Source organism: Octopus bimaculoides, chromosome 1 (assembly GCF_046866305.1).
Source record: "Octopus bimaculoides isolate indiv1 chromosome 1, ASM4686630v1, whole genome shotgun sequence".
Classification (NCBI taxonomy): domain Eukaryota; kingdom Metazoa; phylum Mollusca; class Cephalopoda; order Octopoda; family Octopodidae; genus Octopus; species Octopus bimaculoides.
In genome coordinates this window covers 80,496,122-80,523,835 of record NC_142928.1, presented here as the reverse complement: position 1 = coordinate 80,523,835, position 27,714 = coordinate 80,496,122, and the positions used below count along the sequence as shown (strand labels likewise).

The window sequence follows — 27,714 nt, the reverse complement described above, 5'->3', positions numbered from 1 at the left end:
CATTCGCAATGGAGTGGTGAACCAGGCCGACTTCTCCCGACACCGCGCAAGTGACGTTGCAGTTTTTCCCTCGCTGACGGTTGACAACTCGGCGAACAGGAACGCCGCGAGGAGCTAGTCCAAAAGACCGCCTGGTCCAAATGTATCTACATTCATCAATGGATATGCAATGGCTGACGGCTCCCTCTTCCATGAACCAATGTGCGTACTCATAACGCTTTTCCAAAGTTCTTAGGGCGTTTTTTGCATCTGGGATGCCTTCGGCCAACTTCATAGTTATCGACATCCCATCTAGAGCCCGTGAGATTGCAGACACGGAAACAGGCGGCTTTCCGGGCGATGCTGCCTTTAAGTCCTTCATCATCTGTTGAAGGGTTGCGAGTGAGTTGGCATCAATAATCATTTGAAGCCTGGCTCACATTTCCTCATCAACCTTAACGTGGTGGGCACCGCCTCCGGGCAACTTGTGACGTCACCCAGATCGTAGGTAGGTCGCTACTATGTATCGGGCAGTACTTCTTTTAATACCAAGTGTTCTGCCAGTTACAGGTAATGGGTTTGGTGCCCCTCAAAGCCGTCAACCAGCCTTGCCCTATCTTCGTCCGATATACACATGTAACTTACGCGTGGCTTCATGATTACAAATTAGGGTAAGAGAAAGAGATATAAAATGCAACTGTTACCGACCGGTTATGAATGTTGCAGTGAAAAAGACTTTCATTTTTTATTGCCCACAAGGATCCAGAGGGGACAACACAACCTCATTTTTTGGGTCAGGCGAGACTAATGATAAAACACTGAGATGCTTTTAAAAATTTACAAAATTATAAAATCGAATGATGGACAAACAAAATGACAAAACAAATGAGGTGGTGAAAAGTGTTTTTGCTCCGACCCCACGAGCCCTATTCCACCACCGATACTCGTAATAAGGCCCATGGCATATTCACGTGGTTTCTTCCACACTCAACACTCGTGCCACACGCATCCATTTGTCCTTGAACATTTTCTCCAACAGGCATCTCCTCTCTAGTCCCACTTTCCTTTTCAGGAGAAAAGTGAAAAACCTCACCAACCCGGGGCCAGAGATGAAGTTGCCTGTCGCCAATCCTTTCATTCTCGACTTACATATCACCTCTCTCGCGATTGCTACTGCCACGAGAAAACAATTCTTACCTCCTTTCATTAGAAAAATAGGTGGGTCAACTTTTATAATTGACTCAGAAGACAGCTGTACTCTTCTTATATCAGACAACAGGTGTTCTGCATAAGACCACACTTCTGACACCTCCGGACACTGAACAATAGCGTGCAGGAAGGTTTCCCTTTCCTGCTCGCATCTTGGACAGGCCGATGGGCCAGGATGGCCGTGTCTAGTAAGCTTATCCCGAACGGGTAAGGCTCCTCAGTAACATTGCCAGGCCAGAGACTTTTGGAAGTTATCCAATGTCTTCGGTCCGAATGTCCATTCGAACAGGCTGTCTAGCTGATTAGTATCGAGACCCAAGGTCTCCCCTAGGGTATCGTCACATCCAGACTCTACCAACCTTCTATAAAAAGATGCGGTTGTACCAAAACCTCTGGTATTGCCCGAGCGACGGAAAAGCATGAGAGCCTTACGACACTCCGTATACCATGTACCCAACTGCAATCTGCGATGGAACTAGTTTTCCCGTCCACCAAAACTAGTGAACTTGGAAGGCATCCGTTTTGCCAGCAGAGACCACACCGGTTCACCATCCAGAATGAGCCAGAGATGCCTCAACCTCAGCGCATGTTTGCGCATCAACAGCCAAAACATCCTAGTCCACCCTTTAACGGTTTTTGACAGCAGATAGAATGCCTCACAAGTGGAGTCGAGCCCTTCCACAGGAAGCAGAAGATCTGTCTCTCCAACTTGCTCAACCACAAATCCAGGCAAGGAACGACGGTTAGGCGGTAGGTAAGACCGATACGATAAAAACATTGGTTACCTCTGCCCTCCCTTTGAAGGATAGCCACCTCCAGGACCAGGTCCTGACTATGTTGGTCACCTCGCTTGATACTTCAGCCCAGTTCTTTTCTACCTACAGATCTGGGCCAAACCAGACTTCTAGCAACTTAAAGGGGCTCTCCGTCCAATGTCCCACGACGCTGTCCGAAGGGATCGACTTGCCTCTCCAGGGGCCGAGCTGCAAGCCGACCGATTTTTCCCGATTAATTTTTGCTCTTGTCACCGTCTCGTAGACCTTAATGGTTTCACCTACCCTCTATAGGTGTTCCATCTCAGTCACGATGATGGTGTTGTCATCTGCGTATGCCAAAACCGATCCTCCACGAGCTGTTTCTCTCGGGATGCCACTCAACTTTCGCAGTAACGACTCAAGAGCCATCACATACAAAAGTGGCGAGAGCGGACATCCTTGGCGAACCGAAAGTTTGATGTAGAACGGCTTTGAAAGAAAACCGTTCACCCGAACGATCGAGTCGATGTTATCGTACAATTGAATAATCCACCTAAGGAAGCCAAGACCTAGTCCGAACCGTGCAAGAACAGACATCAGGTAATGATGGTCAACCCTATCGAATGCTTTAGCTTGGTCTAAATAAACCAGTGCCCCACCCTTGCCTGATTTACTATCAAACCCCTCTATGGTGTAGCGTAGAAGGTGGAGATTGTCCTGAATGCTTCTGCTGTGAATGGCACATATCTGTGCCTCTCCGATTAGTCCATCCGCGACATGCGCCAACCTTTTTGCTAATACCTTGGCCAAAATCTTCAACTGTGTTTAGCAGAGTGATTAACCTAAGATTATCTCCGCTATCCCCCTTGTCCGGGTCCTTTCTGACCAGCGTCACCACCCATCAACGCACAGATCTGAGAATCATCCCATTCTGCTGCTAGTTCGTGTAAACATTAGCCAGTAGGTGCCCGAACAAGTCTAGCATACTCTTATACAATTCGTAAGGTAGACCATCAAGACCAGGCGCCTTACCTACGCCGCAGTCCGCTATAGCTTATATCATCTCAGGTGTGATCGACCCTTCACAGCACTCCGCATCCCACCACGAGAGGCGCGACAGCCCGGCGAGGAAGTCCGTAAGGTCCAACCTACTATCCGGTCCATCACTCTCCCCTAAAAGTTTGGCGAACTGTTCTTGAAAAGTCTGACAAATTTCCTCGGGTTCGTTTATCAACTCACCTTGTTGGTTCACCAAAGATCGAACTGTAGGATCATTTTTACGTTGGGCTTCTACCACTCGGGCCCATCCAGTGGCCCTGATCCTCTCGCAGCCCACTGCACGATGTCTAGCCCTGACAATACATCCCATGTGCTTGGCTTCGAGGTGCTGGTTTAATTCCAGTCTCTTCACCTTCACCGGGGATGCAGTGTCAGTCTTCATGGCTTCCTCTAGGGCCTTAACTAAATCTTCTTACCACTTACGTTCTCTAACCACTAAACCTGTGCTATATCTAATAGACTCAAATTTAATGGCTCGTTTGAGGGCATACCACCATTTGTTGTTAATAATGGTTGCGGTAAACGCCCTCAGTATCAATATCTTAATCCGGTTCCTGTACTCTTCTCATTCAATAGCGGCAATAGAAAAATGCAAAGGATTTAATTTAGAAAATTATTATTTAATATAAACAGTATAGAAAATAGGCTAAAAAATTGTTTCATATGGAGAACATGAAAAGAAACAAAACTTATAAACTTATATGCAAAATTTTCTTAACAGACCGCACGAGAATTAAACTTGAACCTTTACCATTAGTTATATTTCACTGATGATTTGGCTTTTGTTAACAGATCTTTGTTTTCTAACACATGCCTATAAAATTCTTTACATTGACAGTTAAGGTTCCATGTGCATTGTAAGAAAGCTTCTACAGTAACCACATCCAACTTATTTCGTTCCTCTGTCCACTGAACATTCATCATCGAGAAGACACATTAGCATTATGCGCTGGTATGCCAAATAAGAACTGGCACAGAATTAACAATTTGGATTATTGTTCTTGAAATTCAATCTACTGAAGGATAGAAAACCATCTTCTATGGCACAGTTTGATTTTCCATTTATCGGGTTTGATCGGCATTTCTTTAGCAAGGAGTTTTTAAATGTTGACTTCTGAGAAAAGTATGTTGTCGTCAGTTTTTATACCTTTGTTCTTTAACATTAGACAAGATGATTCTACATGTTCCCATGCTGGAACTGTATCTAATGATATCCATGTAAAATTTTAAAAAGACGAAACCCATTTCTCAAGATAGTCGCGGCAAGTGCCGAAGTAGCTATCCACTTCTTTTTCTCTTCAGATTTGACATCATCATTATTTAGGCAATCCTTCACACTAAGAGTAATAAACTTTTCATTAATTCTTTCCTTTATAACTGGAACGAGTTCTTTTAAACAGCCAAGCACTTCAATAATGCTGTTTTCTCTTTATTCTATCTTCATAATCCTGTTACTAACAACATTCAAAACTATGAACAAGATATAAGCAAGCTTCGTTCAGCGGATCACTGAAGAATTCTACAAGAATTTGGGGGACCGTTTCTTCAGAATCAAAAAAAGATTTCAGTGCTTTAAATAATCTTAGGATTCTCTCAGCTGCTCTCATCAAAGAAAGCCAACGAGTTTTAGAGTGTGAGAGAATTGAGGCATACTGCACACCAACAAACTTAGATCGAACAGTATGAAAACAATTTAACAATTACTTCAACATCAACAAAAAGAACATTGGCTGCGGTGTGAGCAACATTGTATAGAATATCAGCTGGACATCTAACACCTTCCATCGATTCATTCATGCTTTCCTTGAATTTTGAATAGACTTTATTTGTACCTGTGCAGAAATGTCCACCAAAATTAGTATGTGTTATCTCCACCAAAAACTATACATTTCTTCCCGTCCAGTCCTAACTCAACGAGGCTCTCTCTGCAGAAGCTTGCTATTGTTTCCGATGTCTCATTTGGGAGAGATTGCAATAACTTTATCAGCAAAGGCTTTTCACATGAAAAACATTGCACAATCAATGGGAAAATTTTCTCAGCATTGTGATTACTTGCATCTGTAGATATGCCATAAAAAGAAGAGTTATTTATATCTTTAACAATTTCCGTAATAGTGCATGGAGCCACAACATTTTTTATTATTGCAGCACATTTAGTCCTAGCACTTGAAAATTTGCATGCAATTTTAGAATCAGGAAACACTGTTGGTAGTAGTACGTTCGTGCAGTCATATGAACTGAATGACTGATGATGACGGAAAATATGAAATGCCATTGCAACTTCTGCGGCTATTATTTTACTTTCTTCTTCTGTGTTTTTCTTGATCAAGAAGTTTATTTTACCAGCTTCTTTTAAAGTAGAAGCAATACTACTTTTGTGCTTTACTGTTTCTAAGCGTTGCTTGATATCAGACTTGCCGCCATGTTCAATACTGAAAGTGCAATTACATACACCACAGTTTGCTTCAAAATAGCTTCTACCTTGTTTGATAAATGTCCATTCGCTGGAATATTCATTACGAAATTTATACTTACGTTTTGATATCTTGGGGTGGATTAGTTTTTAAGTTAGCAAAAAGTGGGTCGTGGCAAGTAGTAACAACACTTTGTTGACAGTATCAAGTTGCAAACACGTCAGTTTTGTGTAAACTTCTAGCAACACTAGTTTCCTCGTTACATTTAGGTTATTTTCAGCAAGAGAATAGTAAAAAAAAAAGCATAATTACTTATAAAGTTACAACTAAGCCATAAGAAGGTAGTAAAAACACATTTTTATTATGAGATTTGAAAATGAGCTAAATACAGGACATTTGGGGTGTCCCTGAAAGATCCGTACGGGACAGGGGACAAAATTGTCAAACACGGGACATGTCCCATATATAAGTGGCATCTAGCAACCCTAACCATGCATCCAGTTTTGTTCCTGCATATGTACTGGATGAAAATCCAGAAGGAACATGGATTCCAATTATACACAAATTCTAACCTCCCCCCTCTCTCTCTTTCTCTTTCTATCTCCCTCTCTCTATTTCATACACATATGAAACAATTGATGGTACATGACTCAGAACATACAACATAAAAAAAATCATATAGTCAAAGTAGTATAATGTCTGTTATAAAACTAAGATATGTATTAAAATCAGTTTGTGACACATGTACACATGTCCATACACACGCACGCACAAAACATGAAACGCACATCAAACCACACAATACGCGCACTAGGTTACTTATACACATACATACACATGCTCCCATACGCACCCACAGTCCCACATAATTTAAAATTAGCCCACTCATACATTCACTCGCGCTTGCCCCATTCACATATGCACACTCACACATACCATTCTTACATACACACACGCACTTGTGGACACTAGGTCAGCTGGGCTACCGTTATTATCTCCCTTTCACTCAGCCTATCATGTTGAACCATTAATCCCCACACATTCTTTTCTCTCTCCGTTTCTTTTTCTTTTTTGTTCTCTCTCTATTTTTTCCCTCTCAACGTTTTCTGTCGAAATTCGATATGTCAAAGTCTTCCCATTCTTCCCGAATGTCAAACTAATACACCTGCTTGTTGTTCCCTCACTTGTCTTTGTCTTCTGTAAATTTTAACAATATGCAGGGTGTGGTGAATAAATTGTCGTCTAAATTACGCAGAAATGAAAATAACACTGACATCTCATTTTAACAGATATATTTACATAAAAATATCTTGAAATATTAAAGAGTAAATTTATTCAATAAAACCACCAATGGCTTCAACTACGGCCTCCAGACGACTTCGGAATCTCCTGCAACTCTTCTGGACGTTCTCTTTGCTTAAGTTGGTGAATGCTGCCATAATCTTTGCCTTCGGTTCATCTTTGGTGTTACAAGGAGTTTCGTTGGTCTCTCGCTCAACTGTGCCCCAGACATAATAATCAAGGGGGTTGCAGTCTGGGGAGTTAGGTTGCTAGATGTTAGGGGGTGATGTGGTCGCAGAAATTGTCTGACAGCCATGGATGGGTTCTACTTGTATAGCATGGTGCAGAGTCCTGTTGCCAGACAGGGTCTTCCAGCAGCCATCCACTTCATCCAAGGCAATACTACCTCCTCTGGCACTTGATGTAAGCCTCCGTGTTGAGTCTGAGGCCGAGTGGGAAGATGAATGGAGGAATAAGGTCATCATCATTAGTGACTACTCCAAACAACATGATGTTGACTGGATGTTTGATTTTTATCACTCTCGGTACATGTCCTCGGATTGCACTATCCTCAGATTGACACCCAAACACTCTGAAATGTTCGTATTGGAGCTTCCGGCGCGAATGCCAAGCAGTACAACATGTCGTTTCCAAATTTTTGTCAGAGTGAATTGCGTCATGGTGCTGATTTTCACAGACAGTGCCCAACGGACCCTACTATACCGTGTAGTCGACAAAATCAAAAACAAACAATGCGAAAGCGCGAAATTAAAAATATAAAATGATGACAATTTACCCTGTGTGTATGTGTGTGTGTGTACATATATATATATAGAGAGGGATGGAGAAAGATTTATTTCTCTCTATCACTCCCTCCCTCTGTATATATATATATATGCGATAGAGAGAAATAAATCTATATCTATATATATGTATATATACGTACACGTGCATATGCACATATATATATATATATATATATAAATATATATATATATATATATATATATATACATACATAAAATAGAGATGTGTGTGTATTCGCTTTTCACGTGAAAACGGCTTCACCAATTGCTTCCATACTTGTGATGCAGGGATAATTTAACCTTGGACACACGTTAGCTCTTCATTTGATTTTTTTTATTAAAAATAAAAAAAATATTGCTTTTTATATTAGATTCACGTCTTTGAAAGTGTTTTAGAATATTTACTTCCGGTTTTGTAGTGTCAGTGACGTAACAACAACATGTATATATACAATGCGCCATTAAATATTTACATTTTAACTGCTCCTGCTTAATTTCAGTCACATTGTTGTTGTTGTTGTTTTTCTTTGGCTCCTGGGGAAAATATATGAACGTCACAGCTTATATGTTTCTTGAAAATCTTATTCTTCACCTTCTTTATAAAAATATTTCGTGCGCGCATGTGTGTTCGTATCGTAAATAAAGAAACGTTTAAATTTTTTGGCACTACGTTTTTTTGTGTTTCTTCGAAGGATTTCTGTTACTAAATCGAAAGTAAAAGAAACAACTAAAGTGTCCCACAATAATTTCTAGACCCGATATTAATTTCAGTTTTAGTACAGTAAACGGAAGCTACTGCTGGCTTATAAACACGGGACATATAGCACTCACACACAATATATCTTATCTATTTATATCTTATCTATCTATATCTATCTACATCTGACTTATTTGCCTGTCTAACAATCTCTCTCTCTCTCTCTCCCCCCCCCCTCTCTCTCTCTCTCTCTCTCTCTCTCTCTCTCTCTCTCTCTCTCTCTCTCTCTCTCTCTCTCTCCTTCTCTCTATATCTCACTCATTATCTATTGTTTTCACTTTCATTTTTCAAACACTATTGCTTTCGCTTTAAATTTTCAGACGCCATTCATTCACTTTAAGTTCAATCGCTATTGTTTTCAGAGTAAGTTTTCAATTGCTATTTACAAACAACAACAGTGAATTACTCACAGAAAGAAGTTCACAATTACTAATGAAAATAATTTCATAATTTACTGACAGAAGTAACTTCATAAATTTCACCTCAACCCGTACACTTCGTTAAATTTGCCTACAAATTTCTAATTTACTTTTGCAACGCTTTTGTGCTTTTTTTGTTGTTGACGGAATTACTGATAGAAGTTAGTTCATAATTTACTGATAGAAGTAACTTCAAAAATTTGATTTAGATCCGTACACTTAGTTAGTTTCCCTAAAAATTTCTTTTGCAAGGGTTTTGTTTTTCTGTTGTTGACAGTTTTTTTCTGGTTCCTTCGGTATTGGTTCTTTGGTTCACTGAGTGACAAATTTCACTTCAACTTGTACAATTCTTTATTTTCCGTAAAAGTTTCTTATTTACTTTCTATTTTTCATTTTTAACTTCGTATATAGTACGCACTAGGGATTTTGACCTTTAAATTTTGCGGAAAAATGCGGATTATACTCGAGGATTTACGGTATATATATATATATATATATATATATATATTAATACGCACACATTTGAAGCAGTTTATCCGGTACAATGTTACGGGACCCAGAGAGTTAAAGAAAGGCCCGTTAAGAAAGCAATCTTGTTCAACCTGACAAAATTTCTCTCGAAAGCCTTTGTTTGTGTGTGTGTGTGTGTGTGTGTGTGTGTGTGTGTGTGTGTGTGTGTGTGTGTGCGCGCGTGCGTGCGTGTGTGAAAACAACGAAATCTGAGAAATATCTCAGACTGACCAGTGACATGAATGTGGAAGAAAAGACGTTATATTAAATGTAAAGTATATTTAATACAAAATAATTCCTGATGATGCCTATCGACGCAGAAACACGTATACGCTGAAGTTCTCTTGTCTTCAGGCAATCGCCCTGTCTTTTCCTTAACGGCAACCCAATTTTGGAGAAGTCACGAATATTTAGATTATCTACTCTTTTCATTTGAAGTCGGTCGTAATTGCCTCGATGCATTTGTTTACTTTTCTCTCGAAGAGAAGATAATTTCAATAAATCAAGAATTCATCTTATATGTATTTTTTCTTTTAAGTATATATTTATTTGTCTTTTATTGACTACACATCCAGTGTTATTATGCCCACATTAATTTCTGTTTTAAATGTATGAACGAAGGTGTATATACTGGTGTCGACGCTTACAACATGTAATAACAATGTAATACTCTCCTGACGTACATAGACATTTTCGTATTTTAATAATTACACTATCTATTGTGCTCTATATTTTTTTCAACGGTAGTATATGATTTGATAGAAATTTCAAATTTTGGCACAAGGACATTAATTTCGGGGAGGGGGTCAAGTCGATTAGATCGATCTCAGTGTTCAACAGGTACTTTTTAAATCAATCCCAAAGAGATAAAAGACAAGGTCGACCATGGCATAATTTGAACACAAAGTAAAGATGGACGAAAAGCCACTGAGTGGTTTGCCCAGTGTTCATACGATTCCGCTAGTTCGCCACCCTATCCTTCTTTAATGTTACTGTTTATATTAAGGCAGCAAGCTGGCAGGAGATCGTAGCACGTCGGGCAAAATGCTTAGCAGCATTTCATCTGTCATTACTACAAATTCTGAAGGGGTTGACTTTTTTTCATCTGTTCGGGGTAATAAAATAAGTACCTGTCGTGCAATGCGGTCGATGTAATCGACTATCCCCCTACCACAAGATTTCAGACCTTGTGCCTGCAGTAGAATGGAATATTACTGTTTATATTAAAGTAGCGAGCTGGCAGAATCGTTAGCACACCGAGCAAAATGCTTGGCGATATTTTATTTTTACGTTCTGAGTACAAATTCCGCCGAGGTCAACTTTACCTTTCATTCTTTCTGGGTGTATAAAATAAGTGCCTGTCAAGCACTGGGGTCGATGTAATCGACTAGCACCCTCTCCCAAAATTGTTCGAACCTCGAGCTTATATTAGAAACTGTTTATACTTACCAACACAATATCTCAATTCTTTATCCCACGTAAAACCTTCACTCATCTGGTTGCAATTGCAACTATAATTTAAATTATTGTGCATCAGATGTACGAAATTTATGTTCTTGCTTTGATCTATAAGACATCTTGAATCTGGGAAGAGAGAGCATGGGTTGCTGCTATCACTATCTATATTTAAAAGGTTTCCTTGAGTATTTCTTCCATAGCAAGGATCTGAAAAAGAACACACCATAGTTGCATTAAAATGTTTATGAGTCCCTGTCCAATAAAGAAGAAAAGAAAAAGAGAAATTCAAGATACTAATGGAGTAACTCTTAATCATTGAAAATTCAGGAAAATACTTTCACTAAAACTGATACATTTTCTGAAAATTTGTTTCAAAATCGTACCCATTTATGATAAACCTACACAAAATAATATAGGTTTCAATAATAAAGCAACTTGACAAATTATAATTTAACTAAAGAAAACAATCTAATTATACTCTCTCCTGATTGGCTGAATCAATTTAAGGATGTTTGCTTTTCGAAATTTGTTTGCAAATAAAAGGATTTGCATTTTACATAGCTGCTGTAATTGTTTGGCTTTTGTGCCTACCAGAGAATGACGTATTATACGCGAAAGATTACTATTGACAATTTCTGCTATATGTGGTGGACTGAGTTTATTAAAGCACTAAAGAAACATTACAGACAGCATTAAAAATATTTATTATGTTTATTTCGGATATGCATTTGATGACCAGAACAACAAATGGAAGCTACATGTTTGCTGATTGAATTGTACTAACAACCTTAGTGAGTGGTTTACAGCTGGAAATATGTCTCTGGCATGGGTTGTGTCCATGATCTGGAGGGAACAAATGAATCACCGCGTGGATTGTTATTTCTGTACGACCAAAATTGAAGAATAGAATCACTTCACTTCTACACACAATTAGAATCACTTTACTAAATGTCACACTTTCGTTTAAGCAAGGTAAGCAAATTATTCCCCCTCCGCAGTAAATAACTTACCGGGACAAAAACTCAGTTCCGCGCAAAGAAAAGGTCGTCTGTATTTTATCAATCGGATGTCAAAAATGGGCGGTTGCACTGATTTTTTCAGTATCAATCCCAAATTATGTTTTGTATCTTGAAGAATGTTGAAGTGTAAACACTTGAAACTGTAATGGTTATAATTGTCCAATTCTCGAAGAATCCCTTTTCGTAGCATAGTAAACCAGCACATGTAGTATGAAGCAGTAGTCTGCAAATAGAAGAAATATACTTCCTTATTCCAATAGGAATTTATTATTGTTTAAGATTACCTGAAAAATCATCACCCAACAATGTCCACCTGAAAAACTGCTACACCAAACTATCCACCAGAAAAAAACTGTCACCTCAGAATGTCCTCCTGAAAATCATTGTGTGTGTGTGTGTGTGTGTGTGTGCGTGTGCGCGCGCGCGCGTATGTGGGTGTGCTCAGTTGATTACATTTCTATACCTTGCTAGTTTAACCTTCTTATTGATATCCTTTCCAGTCACAAAGTATCCTCAACTTGTAAAACCTATGAGGAAGCTGTGCACCGCTTCGTCAAGCGATGGTGAGGATACCCCTACACACACACACACACACACACACACACACACACACACACACACACACACACACACACACACACAAGAGTATATTTTAGTACCCTTAAACTATCCCTCTTTAGAATACAAATTTCTGGCCTTATGTCAGTTTCAGCAATGTTTATTATTGTCGCTGTAGTTGCGTTGGATTGGTGTCAGGCAACCCTTAACCGAGCAGATCTGTGATTATAGGACTATTCGATCGATGTCATTAAAAAAAAAATCCAGGTAAATGTATCTACGAGTACATAATTTAGCATGTTCTTTGATTTTTAAAATAGTATGATATGATTTAAGAATAGTTTGATTGCTAATTTAGCATATGAAGTTCCTTCAGTGATTGTGGTTACAAATTATTTTGCTATTTAAGATGAAATGTTCTGAATAAAGTTAAATGAAACTCACCAAATATTCAAACTGTTCTGTTCTGGAGAAGTTTGATAGCTTTGATGCCCTCCTAAAATTCTGAAAGTTAGCAATTTCGTTGATACAATTTCGCACTCCCGATTCGCAAGCTTTCCTTACCATTGGGTGCATTACAGGAGGCATTGGAAACTGTTGATATAATTTCTTAAAAAAATAAAAATAACAGAATGTATGAAATTATTGCTTGAAAAATTGTTTTTAAGCAAAAACCAAATAAATAAATAAATTCTTAGAAAATTCTGGTGTTCCCATCATGTATTGTTGGGTTGCGGTATAGGCTCAGGAAAACCCGAGGCTGTGATCAGTTTCGATGTCCTTACCATTCATGTCCTTAAGATAGCATCAATGCCAAACCACTTATATTTTACAATGTATTTATCAATAGAAAAAAAAATCTTTAAAAATGTAACTGCATAAGAGCAATAGAAGTGGACACACACTCTCATCGAATCTAATGAGTTAGACGTGTCCTAATCGCTCTTGAAACTTTAAGTTATGTGGAGCTGAGTCAAACTGTTATTAAAAACACACACACACACACACACACACACACACACATATATATATATACATATACATATATATATATATATATATATATATATATATATATGGGAAAATGTACGAAAAAAAACAACAGACGAGGACAGGTGGTGTAAACAACAAAAGGATGTATTAGTTTGACGCTCGGGAATACAGAAAGTCTTTAACGTTTCGAGCTACGCTCTTCAACAGAAAGAATACGGAGAAAACAAGGAGAAAAACACGGAGAAAAAAATTGAATGGTGTTTGGTCAACGATCTATCATGGCTCCTGCGGACATATATATATATATATATATATATATATATATATATATATATATATATATATATATATATATATATATATATAGTGAGTTCAAGAAAGAAAAACGACAAAAAAAACAACAACGCGAGGACGTGATACAGATATTGTGTTACTGGACGCTCGAGAAAGGAAAGAAAGAGAATTTGACGTTTCGAGCAGAGCTCTTCGTCGGAAACATAGGAAAGTTCAAATAAGGGAAGACGGAGGGAGATATATATATGTATATATATATATATATATATATATATATATATATATATATATATATATATATATATATATATATATATATATATAAATATAACTCCTATCACGTTCGTGTGAGTGTAAGTGTGTGTACTTTCTCTCTCTCTCTCTCTCTCTCTCTCTCTGCCACGTACACACACACACACACACACACACACACACACACACACACACACACACACACACTTGTTTCACCCACCTACATAGTTGTGCTAGAATGATGCTGGAGATGTGGCCAACCTCTTCATAGTTTTGTGGGAGAAAAAAATTCAGGAGGTATTTAGAAATAAAACCAATATCTGTTATCATGTTCAGCAGATACAGAGACAACATAAACTTCCTGTTTAAGGTCACCCCAAATACAAATACCAAAAAAATCTGAAAAGATAACCACATAAAGCTGTGGCGGAGCTAGAATGTGTACCAAAGGTGGTAGCCTTGATTTCACCATCTCCCAGGCTTCAAGCCTATTCAATCGCACAGTGGACCCGAAAGTGCGAACCTCATAAAAGTGTCACCCGGGGCTATCCACCCTCTTACATTCTTCACTTATACTACTGGGGGGTTGCATCTCGCTCATAGCTAATTCCATCCAGCCAAAGTGTCAAGATGACAACGGACTACCTGTTCGTGCATACTTAACTACTTGCCCTTGATACTGAACTCTGGTTAGAGAAAATAGGTTACAAAATACATATTATGCGAAACCCATGGCCACCGAATACTTAGTCCATAAGAGCTCCGTGATGTCCAAGAGTATTAAAATAAACATAATAGAAGTCTTAGAAAGGGGAGTGAATAACATAGCCCTTTTGTGCCAAAGGATAGAATAAGGGTGTATGGGAGAGGCGGGTAAGAAGAGTTTAGAAAGCATACAAATCATGATTAGGCGGGAGATAATAAGTAAGGTAGACTCGTAGTACAATATTTACATGCGGGCAATGAGGTGAACAGGCAGGAACGTTAGCACGCCGGGCAAAATGCTGAGTGGTATTTCTTCTGTCTTTACGTTCTAAGTTCAAATTCCACAGAGGTCGACTTTGCCTTTCATCCTTTCGGGGACGATAAATTAAGTACCAGATGCGTACTAGAGTCGATCTAATCGGCTGCCCCCCCCCCTCACCCAAAATTTCGGGCCTTGTGCCGGGAGTAGAAAAGAATATTTACTTGCAGATTTGTAGGTATGCATTCATAAACATTTAGACGATATTTAAATGAATTAACAATGACCCAACCACCACCCGGGTACATATAGTTGAGTGGACACGTGTATGTGTGTGTTGTGCGTTTGTGTTGGTGTGTGAGTGTGCGCGCGCGCGTACAGTCACAGAGCTTCATAACGATGGAACTCGTAGTAGATAAAGCTATAAATAATAGCGAGTAAATATTGAGTTAAAACCTTTGGATAGAAAAAGTTTAATACTGTGTAGTGACGTCATTTGGCGCCAAAAATACAGTCGCCATTACTGCGTTTTCATCCACGCATGCGCAGGGACTAGTTCCGGAAGGAACACAGGAAGAGTCCCATGCGCATGCGTAGTTCGACTCTCTCAACGTTTTCCCGCGTTTTATCTTTCTCTTGCGTCGACAACTTCGTGGGCGAAGGACGTGTTTTGTATCGCTCTCTTCGAGACCCAACTAACTCGTGACGGGATCAGCGGACAAGTGATGGAACGACTAACAGCCGAATAACCATGCTGTATGAATATACCGACAAGAACTGCCGAATAACCATGCTGTATGAATATACTACAAGAATAAATATTGTTATGTTTCTGGTTTAGAGACTGCGTTATCCGTTCTTCATTTTTCCTTCTTAAAGTTTGATGTGAGGAATTAGGTATTTAACCTAAAGGTTAAATAATGAACGATATTTCTTACAACTGCACACACACAAACACACACGCACACACACACACACACACACACACACACACACACACACACACACACACACACATATATATATATATTTATATATATATATATGAATGATTTCAAATTTTGGTTCTAGGCTACCAATTTCAGGGAAGGGGATAAGTCAGTTACATCGACCCCGGGAATAACAGGTACTTATTTTATTGACTTCGGCGGAATTTGAACTCAGAAGATAAAGACGGACGAAATGTCGCTAAGCATTTTGCCCGGCGTGTTAACGATTCTACCAGCTCAGCGCCTAGTCCAAAATTAACTTTTCTAAGGACAGTAGTAGTAGTAGTAGTAGTAGTTGTAGTAATTTCAAATTTTGGCACAAGGCTAGCATTTTGAGGATGAGGTAAGTTGATTACATCGACTCCGGTGCTTGACTGGTACTTATTTTATTGACTCCAAAGAAATGAAAAGCAAAGAATAAGAATAATGAACTTATAATGGAAGGAAGATTTTTATGATACTTTTGGGGTATCTTCTTCCATTATAATGGTTCTGTTGATTCAAGGAGCTGGAAATACGAAGAATGAAGTTCTCAGGCAGAGTAAATTCAATAACCATTTATTCACAGGTGCTTCGTACAAGGGGTTTGCTTTCAGTAACCATCTTCACGGCAGTGCGTAGTTAGCCTTCTCTCCCATACACATAAGGTTCAATAACCTCTGGAGACAATGCATGAGGTATCACAGTGGGACAAGAGTCCGCTGTGAGCTCCTGGCTTCAAAGTCTTGCTCGGCGTCAGCGTGAGAAGAATGAGAGGGAAAAAAGGTTGTTGTCTTTTCCTTAAATAATGGTTGCAGGCGAGATCTTGTTTTTGTCTCGCGTATGGCAATGGTTGCAGGCAAGATCTTGCCGTTTCAAAATGGCGCTGGCTTCTTTGTGCCTCGTTACAGGGGTTCCCCCCTAAGAATGCCAGTGCGAAAATAGAGAATAACTGGAGCAGGCACAAGAAAAAAGCAAAGATGGTAATCGATCGCAAACAACAAGATATGGTACAAAAATGTGACAAGCCAAAAAGAAAAATAATTGCAAGAAATATAAATTGGCATGCACAAAATTTGACAAAATGTTCAATGGCAGAGTATTGGAATTGTTCATTAACACAAGAAAGCAATTGTCTGTCACAGAAAACACAAAAGAGATTGTCAGATATAAATAGTTTTGGTAAGTTTTGGGGGCCAATGCACAGTACGACCTGTCCTGATGACATAAGGTTTGTTTGGGCTAGGTTGTGGCGACGAAGGTGGAGACGTAGGTGATGGTGTGATCAAAGGTGCATGTGCGGGTGGATGTGTAGGTGGTTGTAACGGATCAAAAGTGGGCCAGAGTGTCATCGAAGTTGTATGGAAACCTCAAAATATGACTTTTTAAGTCTGTCGACTGACACGGTCTCTTTCCGATCATTGATGTCGAGACTAAAAGTTTTGGGTGTGCGCGATAGCACACAAACGGTCCTTTATAGGGAGAAACGAGCGGAACTCTGACAGAATCATCCCGAACATAAACATTAGTCCACTTGTCAATGTCCGGTGGGATGTGAGGGGGAATAGAATGATCACGCGGATACATTGGTGAAAGGCTCGAGAAATACAAGCGAAGTTTGGTGACATACATTGGATCAGGATGCGATGAATTGGCTGGTGTTAACATTGTACTAAGAAGTGCCAAGGTGGTACTGTAAAGGAGTTCGGCAGAGGAGAAACCTAAGTCTGTCTTAACGGCAGTGCGACAACCAAGAAGAACGATAGGCAGGAATTCTGTCCAAGACTGCGGATCAGGAGTGGCACGTAGGGCGGCCTTCAGTTGCCTGTGAAAACGTTCGACCATCCCGTTGGAAGCTGGATGGTAGCTGGTCGTACGATTGTGGTGAACACCTAGGATTCGTGATAATTCACGAAATAAGGAAGCTTTGTGTGTGTGTTAAGACAATAAACATTAAAAAACAAACAACACAGGAAGAACAGTGGTAGACCAATCGGGTATTAGATTATCGCTTTAGTGTTATACATCTGGTTTTCGAATGTTAATGCGAACTTAATGCTTATCAGAAATTCAGAAATGCAGCAAAACTTTGATATCGTGAACTAAATGAAGGCAAGATGCGTCCGTTAATGCCGAAAGTTCGTTAAATCGTAGATAACCTTGAGGCCATTTTTTATGGGGTTGTAATGTAAAAAAAAAAAAAGAAAAAAGGCTTTGCACAATATAAAATTATAACATTAAAATTGAGAACACATAATTTTTACTTCCTCTTTGTACGGTGTGATTGAAGAGAATTTTTCTGTGAGTATAGTGGTAATACAGTATTTTATTATTAATATTCAGATAAGGCGGTGAGCGAGCAGAAACGTTAGCACACCGGGCGAAATGCTCAGCGATATTTCGTCTGTCTACGTTCTGAGTTCAAATTCCGCAAATAGTTCAAATTCGGGCTCGATAAATTAAGTACCAGTTTCGTACTGCGGTTGATCTAATCGACCGGCCCCCTCCACAAAAATTTCGGGTCTTATGCCTAAAATAGAAAAAAATATTCAGAGAAGGCGGTGAGCTGGCAGAATCGTTAGCACACTGGGCGAAATTCTTAGCGGCATTTCGTCTGTCCCTAACCCTTGTGTCGATAATAGACAGGATTATTAATATTCAGAGAGCGCGGCGATCTGACAGAATCGTTAGCAGGTTGGGCAAAACGCTTAGCGGCATTTTGCCTCAATTTATGTTCAAATTCCACCGCGGTCGACTTTGCCTTGATAAAATAAGTATCAGTTGAGCACTGGGTTCTATGTATTCAACTTACCCCTTTTCATTCAGAAGGCAGCGAGCTACTAAATCGTTAGCAAGATGGACAAAAATACTAAGCGGCATTTTGTCTGACTTCATGTTCTGAGTTCCGTCAAGGTAGGCTTTGCTTTTCATCCTTTCGTGATCGATTATAAATAAGTACCAATTAAGTACTAGGGTCGGTGCAATCGACTTCCTCTCTGCCCGAAAATTTCAGGCCTTATGCCTATAGTACAAAGAATTATTCATATTCAATCATTAATTCTGTCAAGGTCAACTTTGCCTTTCATTCTTTTGGGGGTCGATTAAATAAGTACCAGTTGAGCACTGGCGTCAGTGTAATGGACTTAACCCCCTCGCCCGATATTGCTGGTCTTCAGCCAAATTTTGAAACCGATATTCAGTCGTTAAATCCAAAATTCGTTAACTCGAAGCCCTTCAATACTTACTTAAACCTTTTATTGCCTATGGAGAATGGACCATGAACCTCTTTTCCCCACTATTCTCAACTTGAAACTGTCATCTCCCAGGTCGCGTTAGTTTTATCTTGTCATTGATGTCTCTGTAATTTTACTTTTCTATGTAGAGGCGTTGGCCTAACGTAAACCCATTTTTGCATTTGGGAAGATGCGATCCATATCATAGTCTGGCCTCTATTCTTTGACCTGTCCACTATGGGAAGCACTACCAAAAGCTTGTGCTTCACTGCAATAGCTTTCAGGATCATTGAGTTACGCAAGCCTCCCCACCACAACAAGGTCTGGGCCTGATGAACTCCGTCATGACTTTTTTCATTAAGCATTCTTTCCGGAAATGATTAAAATACGGCACATAAGCCACAACACCGCTACAAGGACTGGGTATTGTGGTGACCTAAATCTTACGCTTTACTGTAATTATATGGTGAGGAAAATACAATATTATTCGATAACTAATTATATGGCAATTATCCCGTAGTATGGGAGATAACTCTAGATATGTTTAACCAACATTCTATTCCCCCTCACATCCCACCGGACATTGACAAGTGGACTAATTAGATTAGCCAGAGAACGAGTAGTGCTGTGAAAGACGTATTCGTCGTTTATATTGCACTTTGCCTGATGGAAATGTAGCTAAGTAGTCCGTCTTTTCTTTGTTTTTTTGTTTTTTTTTTGCAACCATATGGTTTATATTTGATCTCACTATGCAGTATATTGTGCATTATGAAGTAGTCTAATAAACCGACAACGCGCCTCTCGCTTTATAAACAACAGCCATTTAAATTTACATCGTACTTATTTCTCAAAAATATCAGTTATCTAATCTTATTCGAGTTATTTCCCTTGCTTTATTTATTGGTGTCTTCTATCAAAACATTACTAAATGGAAACTCTGCGGAATTGTGTTGCATTTATCCTTGGTACATGTGTGTATGTACGTCATGGCTGTGTGGTACGAAGCTTGCTGCTCAACCACATTGAGGTAAGAAGCTTGCTTCTCAACCACATGCAGCAGGCACCTTGGGCAAGTGTTTTCTACTATGGCCTCGGAACTACCAAAGCCTTGTAAGTGGATTTGGTAGGCGGAAACTGAAAGAAGCCTGTCGTATATATATGTGTGTGTGTGTGTAATGTGAAGAAACAAAAGACCTGGTAATTCAATCCGCAAACATGACTCTGATTAGCGATGGATTTAAAGGACAAATGTATAAGATAGAATGAAAATATATAAATACACAGACATTTTTTAAAAATCTATAAATAACTAAATTAATTAATTAAAAATATATATGTGTAAATTAATAGATTTTAAAAAATCTCAGAGTGGAGGCATAAAAAACGTTAAAACGTGCGTGCATTGGTAAAAATAGTGGAGAAAGTCTGAAGTGGTGATGGAAGCGAACTAAAAGATACAATGAGGAGCGAAGTTAAAATTCGGGATAGTTAAAATTAGTTAAAGTAGGGTACCAACGGCCGTTTCTGGGGGTTCATTGCGGAAAAATAAAGGGATATAGTACCCATTGTTTAGCAATTCCTCCTTCTTCAGAGTAACAGGTTCTCCATGACGAATTGATTTTATTTTGGCCATAAAGGCCTAACATAGAGGGAATAGACAAGGGGTTAGGGGTGATTCGCCTTCGAATGAATAAGAGGATGATTTTTAAAAAATATAACGAGAATAATGAAAAAGCAAAAAAACATGAAGTGATAAATGGGTGATCCTTTCGTGATATCTTTTGTCTTCTCTTAAGTAGGCACATTCACTCTCAACATATATGCCGCTTTTCCCATCTTTTCTTGAATATACTCAATGATAGGCAACTCCTCTCCAGCCACATCTTCCTCTTGAGTTGGGAAGCAAAAAAGCTTACCAAACCCCGACTGGAGATGAAGTTGCTTGTCCTTGTTCCTTTCATGCGCGACTTCCACATCACCTCTTTTACAATCGCTACTACAGTAAGAAAACAGACCTTCCCCTTCCTTTTCAAGGAGGCTGGAGGAACAATCTTTATGATCGACTCGGAAGACAACTTTACTCTTCCTAAACACGACAGCAGGTGTTCGACAAAAACCCACAACTCCGATAACCTCGGACACTGCACAGTAGCGTGCAGAACAGTTTCACTGCTCCGCTTACATCTTGGGCAAGTGGGCTGGCACGGAATGCTGTGCTTGGCGAGTTTCTCCCGAACAGGTAAGGCTCATCGGTAACATTTCCAAGCCAGAGATCTCTGTAAATTATCCAAAGGCCCCGTTTTCTGCTTTGAGCTTGTGCGCATAGTTAGCAAGTATGGTAGTGGTTTTATATTTAGGGTCGTTAAAAGAGTTGATGCGATTTCGATATCTCCGCTTGAAATCGGTGGTGCTATCGATATATATTTCAGGCTGTGCATCTTGCGTGGATACCTGACATTTATAAATAACGTTATGCAGCATACAATGTCCAGCAAGGAGGCAGAAATCTTTTACGCAACAATCGCATCTTTTTATTGCTTTTTGCTGTTTCGTTTTTAATTTAGATAAATTTGGGGCCGAGGTATTAGTTTGCTGGCCAATAATGTTATTTAGATTATGAGTACCAATTTCAGACTGGGCAATCGTATTGGAGCTAAGGGTTGTGTATGTTTTATTGTTGGGAAATTGATTAAGATTACTTTGTTTATCTGACATTGAATTTAGCTGTCTGTGTACTAATTTTCGAATTATTAGTAGAGGATATTATCGACCCTAAATTAGGGGTTGTAAAGTAACATGTCATGTTTGCGGATTGAATTACCAGGTCTTTTGTTTCTTGACATTACATATTTATATGTTTTGATTAAAGTTACTATTGAGCATTTCTAAGTTCAAACCTCTACATTGTGAGAGAATTTTGAATCAATCTTCTTTCTCAAAACAATTGTGTGTGTGTGTGTGTGTGTGTGTGTGTGTGCGTGTGCGCGCGCGTGTGCGTGTTTCACCCATCTATAAAATATGAAGTGAATGATAGAAACTGCAAATTCATGTATGCAGTGAACAATGATTTGACCAAGGGCAATAACTGCTATGTACCTCACAGTTACAAAGTCTGTAATAGATTTAATTTTTAGGAAGACAAATCCTGATGTGCATAACATATTTAATTGTACTAGACAGAAAGCTCATCTGACAGAGAAAGAAGCGTAGTTAACTATCTAGGGCAGAGGTCGGGGGACATTTTTAACCAATTACCTCAAAATATATTTATTTACACCGATGTAATCCCCTTGATTTGAAAGGAAGAAAATCATAGATTCTTTGAATTCAAAAGGTTTATTGAATTTATTTATACAATTATAAATATATAAAAAAGGCGGTGAGCTGGCACAATCGTTAGCACGCTGGGTGAAATGCTTAGCGGTATTTCGTCTGCCGTTACGTTCTGAGTTCAAGTTCCGCCGAAGTCGACTTTGCCCTTCATCCTTTCGGGGTCGATTAAATAAGTACCAGTTACGCACTGGGATCGATGTAATCGACTTAATCTCTTTGTTTGTCCCCTCTGTGTTTAGCCCCTTGTGGGCAATAAAAAAAATTATAAAACAAATGCGATAAAATAAATTAATATCCACATTATGAAACAAAAGGATTTCTCAAGGAACTTTTTCACTACAGGTTTTGGAGAAATGATGTTTCATTTTTGTCACAATTACATCAAAATTGGGGCACTTTGATGCCAGAGAAATGTGGATAGTCTTCGGGGTCCAGTCGATTACTCTGCTTTGTTTTTATGTTCATTAAAGTGGAAAATCCTTATTCTCAGAGGTAGGTTGTTGCAAACGGCAGCAACTTTTTTGACTACCTCTTCATGCCAGAACAAAAATTTCTGTCGTAACAAGAAACACGTTATTTCATATAATTTTACTTATGTCTAATGTATCCTCATTACCTACAAGAATTTCATTTTTACCCCACTTTGGGTAATTTATCCCTGTTCGCCGACCCCTGACCCAAGGGTATTCATATTGCAAAGAGAGGGAATTTACCCCAAAATAGAAATATAATTCAGCTTGTGCTCTTGGCTTACACTTTCACGTACTCTTATTTTTGTCTCAATGCAAAGTTAATGTACGTAACAGATCGAAAACAAAAACCTCATTACATTACTGGTACTCTAGAAGATTGGAAAAACATTGAATTACCCCAAAATAAAGAAGATATTTAAGCTCGCTTTGCAACCATTTGGTTTCGGGTTCATCCTATTGCGTGACATCTTGGGCAAGTATTTTCTACTAAGCCTTGTAAGTGAATTGGGTAGACAGTGTGTGTGTGTATGTGTGTGTGTGTGTGTGTGTTTGTGTGTGTGTGTGTGTGTGTGTGTGTGTGTGTGTGTGTGTGTGTGTGTGTGTGTGTGTGTGATAACTTAACGTGGAATACTATAGGAAAACTGCAATACTGTTGTATTCGTCTTGAGACAGCATCTTGTATAGACGTATAGTACTAAAAAGCACAGAAATATCAGTAGCAGGTGAAAAGTATCCGGCAGCGGCGGTGAAAGTGCTAGATCCGGGATTTCTACGTTTTTGCACGTCATCAGTGGCGAGTAACCACTATCAACCGTTTGCTTTGACAAATTTTGTCTCTGTTCATATAGAAAAAGTGATTAACAAATCACTGGTGTTGCTATTTGCTGGCATGTTGGGTAAAAAAAATGGGTTAAATTCACAGAACGAAACTAGCGATTACACCTCCGATGCTGGACACGTGTGTGTGTGTGTGTGTGTGTGTGTGTGTGTGTGTGTGTGTGTGTGTGTGTGTGTGTGTGTGCGCGTGCGTGCGTGCATTTCGCCCATGTATAAAATATGTAAGTGAATGTGCCCTTTTTATTCTTAACAGTAGAGTAACTTATCGTCTGCTACTGATACTTTTATGCGTGTTAGCACTACAAATCTATAAGAGATATTTTTTCAAGACGAATACAGCAGTATTCTGGCTCTCCGACATTATATTCATGGTCTATATTGATACTGCTTCTATTGCTAATAACGAATGAATGAATGATACAGGGGTGGTGGTAGTAGAGTTGTTGTTGGTGGTGGTGGTGGGGAGTGAAGATGATGTGTGGTGGTGATGGTGACTTGGATAAAGTGTTTCTACTGTTGCTGCTCTGTACAGTGACAAGATTTCCCCCTGGGGATACCCATTTATAGTTAGATAACCTGCCTCATGCGATTAACAGACACATCAGTATACGCCAGTGAAACAAGAACCAGCAAACTACATCTCTATCGAACTTATCATGTGTGACTCTAACATTAAAGATTTGACTAGCGTTTTATTGAAATTTCATTGTTACTAATTTATTTATTTATTTATTTATTTACAGACCTTAACAGTCCACGGTCTGGAGTTCCAAAGTATTATATTCCTAATAGTGTTGTTGACGTGGTTGTTAAACGACAATGACAAGCTTTGTACTTCGCGACGATCTAGTCGACAGGCTACAAGAACTACCTATTGGCATTAATGAAAGATTAATGACTACTATCCACATAATGCTTGCAGACCCGTCCAGATACGCGACTGTCATCGGTACGTATGCAGCCGATACATAACGCAAACGCAGAAGCCTAAGTTAAAAAGGAAGTTTGCGTTAACTTATACTGCGTCCTAACCAAAACATCAAGAAATCTCAATGTCAGATTCGAATTTGAAATGACACAAACAGAAAAGAGGATATGGGAAAGGCTAACTCAAATGCCATTACGTTTTAAGTAAATGTGAAGAGCACAATTTTCTAATCACCATCCCATTATTCTGACAAGGAAACAGAGTGTTGCTGACAACATCCAGAATCAAAGAACTGGTGTATGTTTGACTATGACATCGCACGGATCCGAAATTGCAAGGATGTGTTCTTAAGGCAGTGCTTAGCTGATAAACTGTCATCAGTTTGACGAAATGGGACGCTATTGAAAATACGTGGCATGCTCTGGAGTTTGTCAGGAGTTATTGGGTTTAACGACAAAAAAGAAAATTGATTTGGTAAGAACAACGTCCAAATAAAGCAGTTACAGAAAGAAAGCAGGTTTTCATGCTAATGTAAACGGCAAGAAGAATGAGCGCAAAAGGCAAAACTTGTCAGCAAGCAGAGGTTGATATCCAGAAACAAGTACGTATAATGAAATACTATCGATGACAAACCAAAGCACTAGAAATTCAGGAACTGACTATATGACATAAATGTTTTTCAGTGAGACTAAAAATCTATTGCCCTAGTTTAATTGGTTCAACCTTCAGATTTAAAGACGGTACAAAACTTATAAATGTACAAGCAGCTATCAACAACTAATGGGAAATGAGTTAAATACTTGCTAAATCGTGACTGAGCAACCAACGAAATACATCTGGATACCATCGCACAAAAGCCAAGTTTGAACAACTTAGTTGCGACACTTGATATTGAAAAAAGAAAAAGCAGGAAACACCCGTTCCCTGAAAACAAGAGACCCAGGTATAATGGAGTTTTGGTTGAGATACATGAATTTTGGGAATGTAATACTTAAAACAAAGCTGATTTGTACGTCAGAAGAGATAACAGTTGACTTCGGAGGAACAACGGAGGGATTTTGGAAAATACTGGTTAATCTTGCTTGTCAACCACTAATGAAATTTCTGGCTCAACCGACTTGTAGCGTAGATTCGGGTGAAATTTCTCTCTCCCATTTATTATATCGACGTGCATTCGAACGTAGCAGGGAACAGCTAGCGTTTCCGCGGATAACCAGTCAGAGGCTCTAAATAGGATCACGTGGGACAGCTTGTTTACTACCTTGTTTTAGCCTACATCTTCTTATCAAAACTCAGCTTTTCGTCGTTCCGGTGTCTTTGGTTCCAGACTTTGTAAGGTGTAACCACTAACCACGAAGACACAGTCAGTGCTAGCGACAACACCACTGACTTACCAGCTTTGTCACCAGATATTCAACAGCATTGTGGCAACCTCCTCCTTCGTCGCCACCATCATGTCCTTCTCAACGTCATCAACGCCATCTCTCTACGTACACAGCTCAGCAAGCAACTCATCCAGGTTCCAACGGTTCATTGTGAATTATCTCACTACGGATCAACTGCGAATACACAACCTGCATGAACCCCTGTGCAAGTGACCCAGGCAGCAGCATCGCAGTCACGACTTCACGTACGACATGTACCTGTAACCGGCTCAGCATCATGGCCGTGACTTCTTGATACAGTATTTCAACTATCGTGTACGACTGACTACGAACTGGTATTATATTTCTTGTGTCTATGAACTTACTTTTCACTTCGATGGCTATAGACACTTTCACTGTTTTCTTCTCATTGCCATCCCTAAATGTTAACACGCGCGAACATCTATGCCCACACACACACACACACACACACACACACACGCATACATTTTGTTCTCATGACGGCCTGTCAATTATTCTGTATACATGACGCACACACAGACACACGTTATCACATCAATAAATGTTCTCTTAATCATTCTTATGCGGTTGTGTCTCTTTCCATCTGGCATTATTGGTGCTATTCAATTTCCCTTTATTGTAACGGCTGTGTGATGTGGTACAAAATAGCCTTTCTCGTCACACGGCCCTTACAGACTCATCCTACAATCGATGATTTACCTAATCGATTCACAATCTGGTTTCCGACATTTCACTGGCACTCTTGAAATGATCTGTGCTCGTCAGCTGCAAGAGAAATGCGTCGAACAACACAAGCCATCGTGTGTGGCTGTCTTTTAAAGCACGCCAGCACATGACTGTCGCGCAATTTCTGTATTACAACATAAAACCTGCCAGTCTTCCACAACGTAACTTCAAATTAGAAATGGAATAAGACAGGGGCACATTATTGCTTCTACGTTCTTTTCCATCTTCCCCTTAGCTTTCCTTGAATTCACTATGGGCAAGTAACCACCGTCCAGATATCAGACTACACAGGCTGCAAGCTATCTAACCTGGCAGACTCCGTGCCAAATGACAAAACACTACTATATCGATAACTGAATTTTAGTATGCAGATGATGCAAATGAAGAACCACTGGCAATTACCAACATTTTCACTGACACATAAAAGCATGGGTTTTGCGCTTAGCATCAAATGCACCCAACAAACAGGAAGATAGTCCAGCAATTTGAGTGCATAGACAGATGGTAGAAAAGAGAGAGCGAGGGGAGGGGGAGGGGAGATGGGACGGAAGGGGAGAGGGGAGGGGAGATGGGGAGATGGGAGATGGGGAGAGGGGAGATGGGGAGAGGGGAGATGGGGAGAGGGGAGAGATTGATCGTGATTGTGACGGCAGCATCGAGGAGTCGGTGGTAACAATGACGACGGTGGTGGCGACAACGACGAGGGAGGGTGCATTTATTTATTAAAGATGGGATGCTTCATAATCGACTCTGTTGACCTTTCATGATAAGGCTTATCAGCTAACCTATCCCTGACAGAGCTAAGTGACAGCGTAAAATAAAATTTCCTATCACATAAAATAAAATACGAGCACCTTATCGCTACAGTCATTTCAATTGTAAACAGTAAACTAGAACAATTCTTAAAGAGGATTTCCCCGACAATTGTTGTAGCCGAGGTCGCTGGATGGTAATCACTATAATAATGATTGTGATCAGAATATATTTAAATTCATGACATTTGTTTATGAATCGTCAGCTGTTATCAGAGAAGACCTTTCATAATTTAAGACATTCATTTATTCTTTCTCCTTTTTAATTGTT

The 27,714-nt window shown here is 39.4% G+C and overlaps 1 protein-coding gene and 1 long non-coding RNA gene across 3 annotated transcripts in view; one reads left to right on the top strand and one right to left on the bottom strand.

The window, feature by feature from the left end:
* The window catches only part of LOC106877086 (uncharacterized), a 59,815-nt gene that overhangs the window by 15,644 nt on the left and 16,457 nt on the right, over positions 1-27,714 (bottom strand). For both annotated transcript variants that reach the window (XM_014925875.3, XM_014925874.3), the window contains 3 exons: positions 12,669-12,833; positions 11,658-11,889; positions 10,639-10,854 (listed from right to left, as the gene is read on the bottom strand). In XM_014925875.3, coding sequence (XP_014781361.1) covers positions 10,639-10,854; positions 11,658-11,889; positions 12,669-12,833 — 613 coding nt within the window. The remainder of the gene's footprint in view (positions 1-10,638; positions 10,855-11,657; positions 11,890-12,668; positions 12,834-27,714) is intronic.
* LOC149137599 (uncharacterized) lies at positions 19,478-26,461 on the top strand. The gene is made up of 2 exons (XR_016241986.1): positions 19,478-19,602; positions 24,315-26,461. It is a non-coding gene; the product is annotated as an uncharacterized LOC149137599 (long non-coding RNA).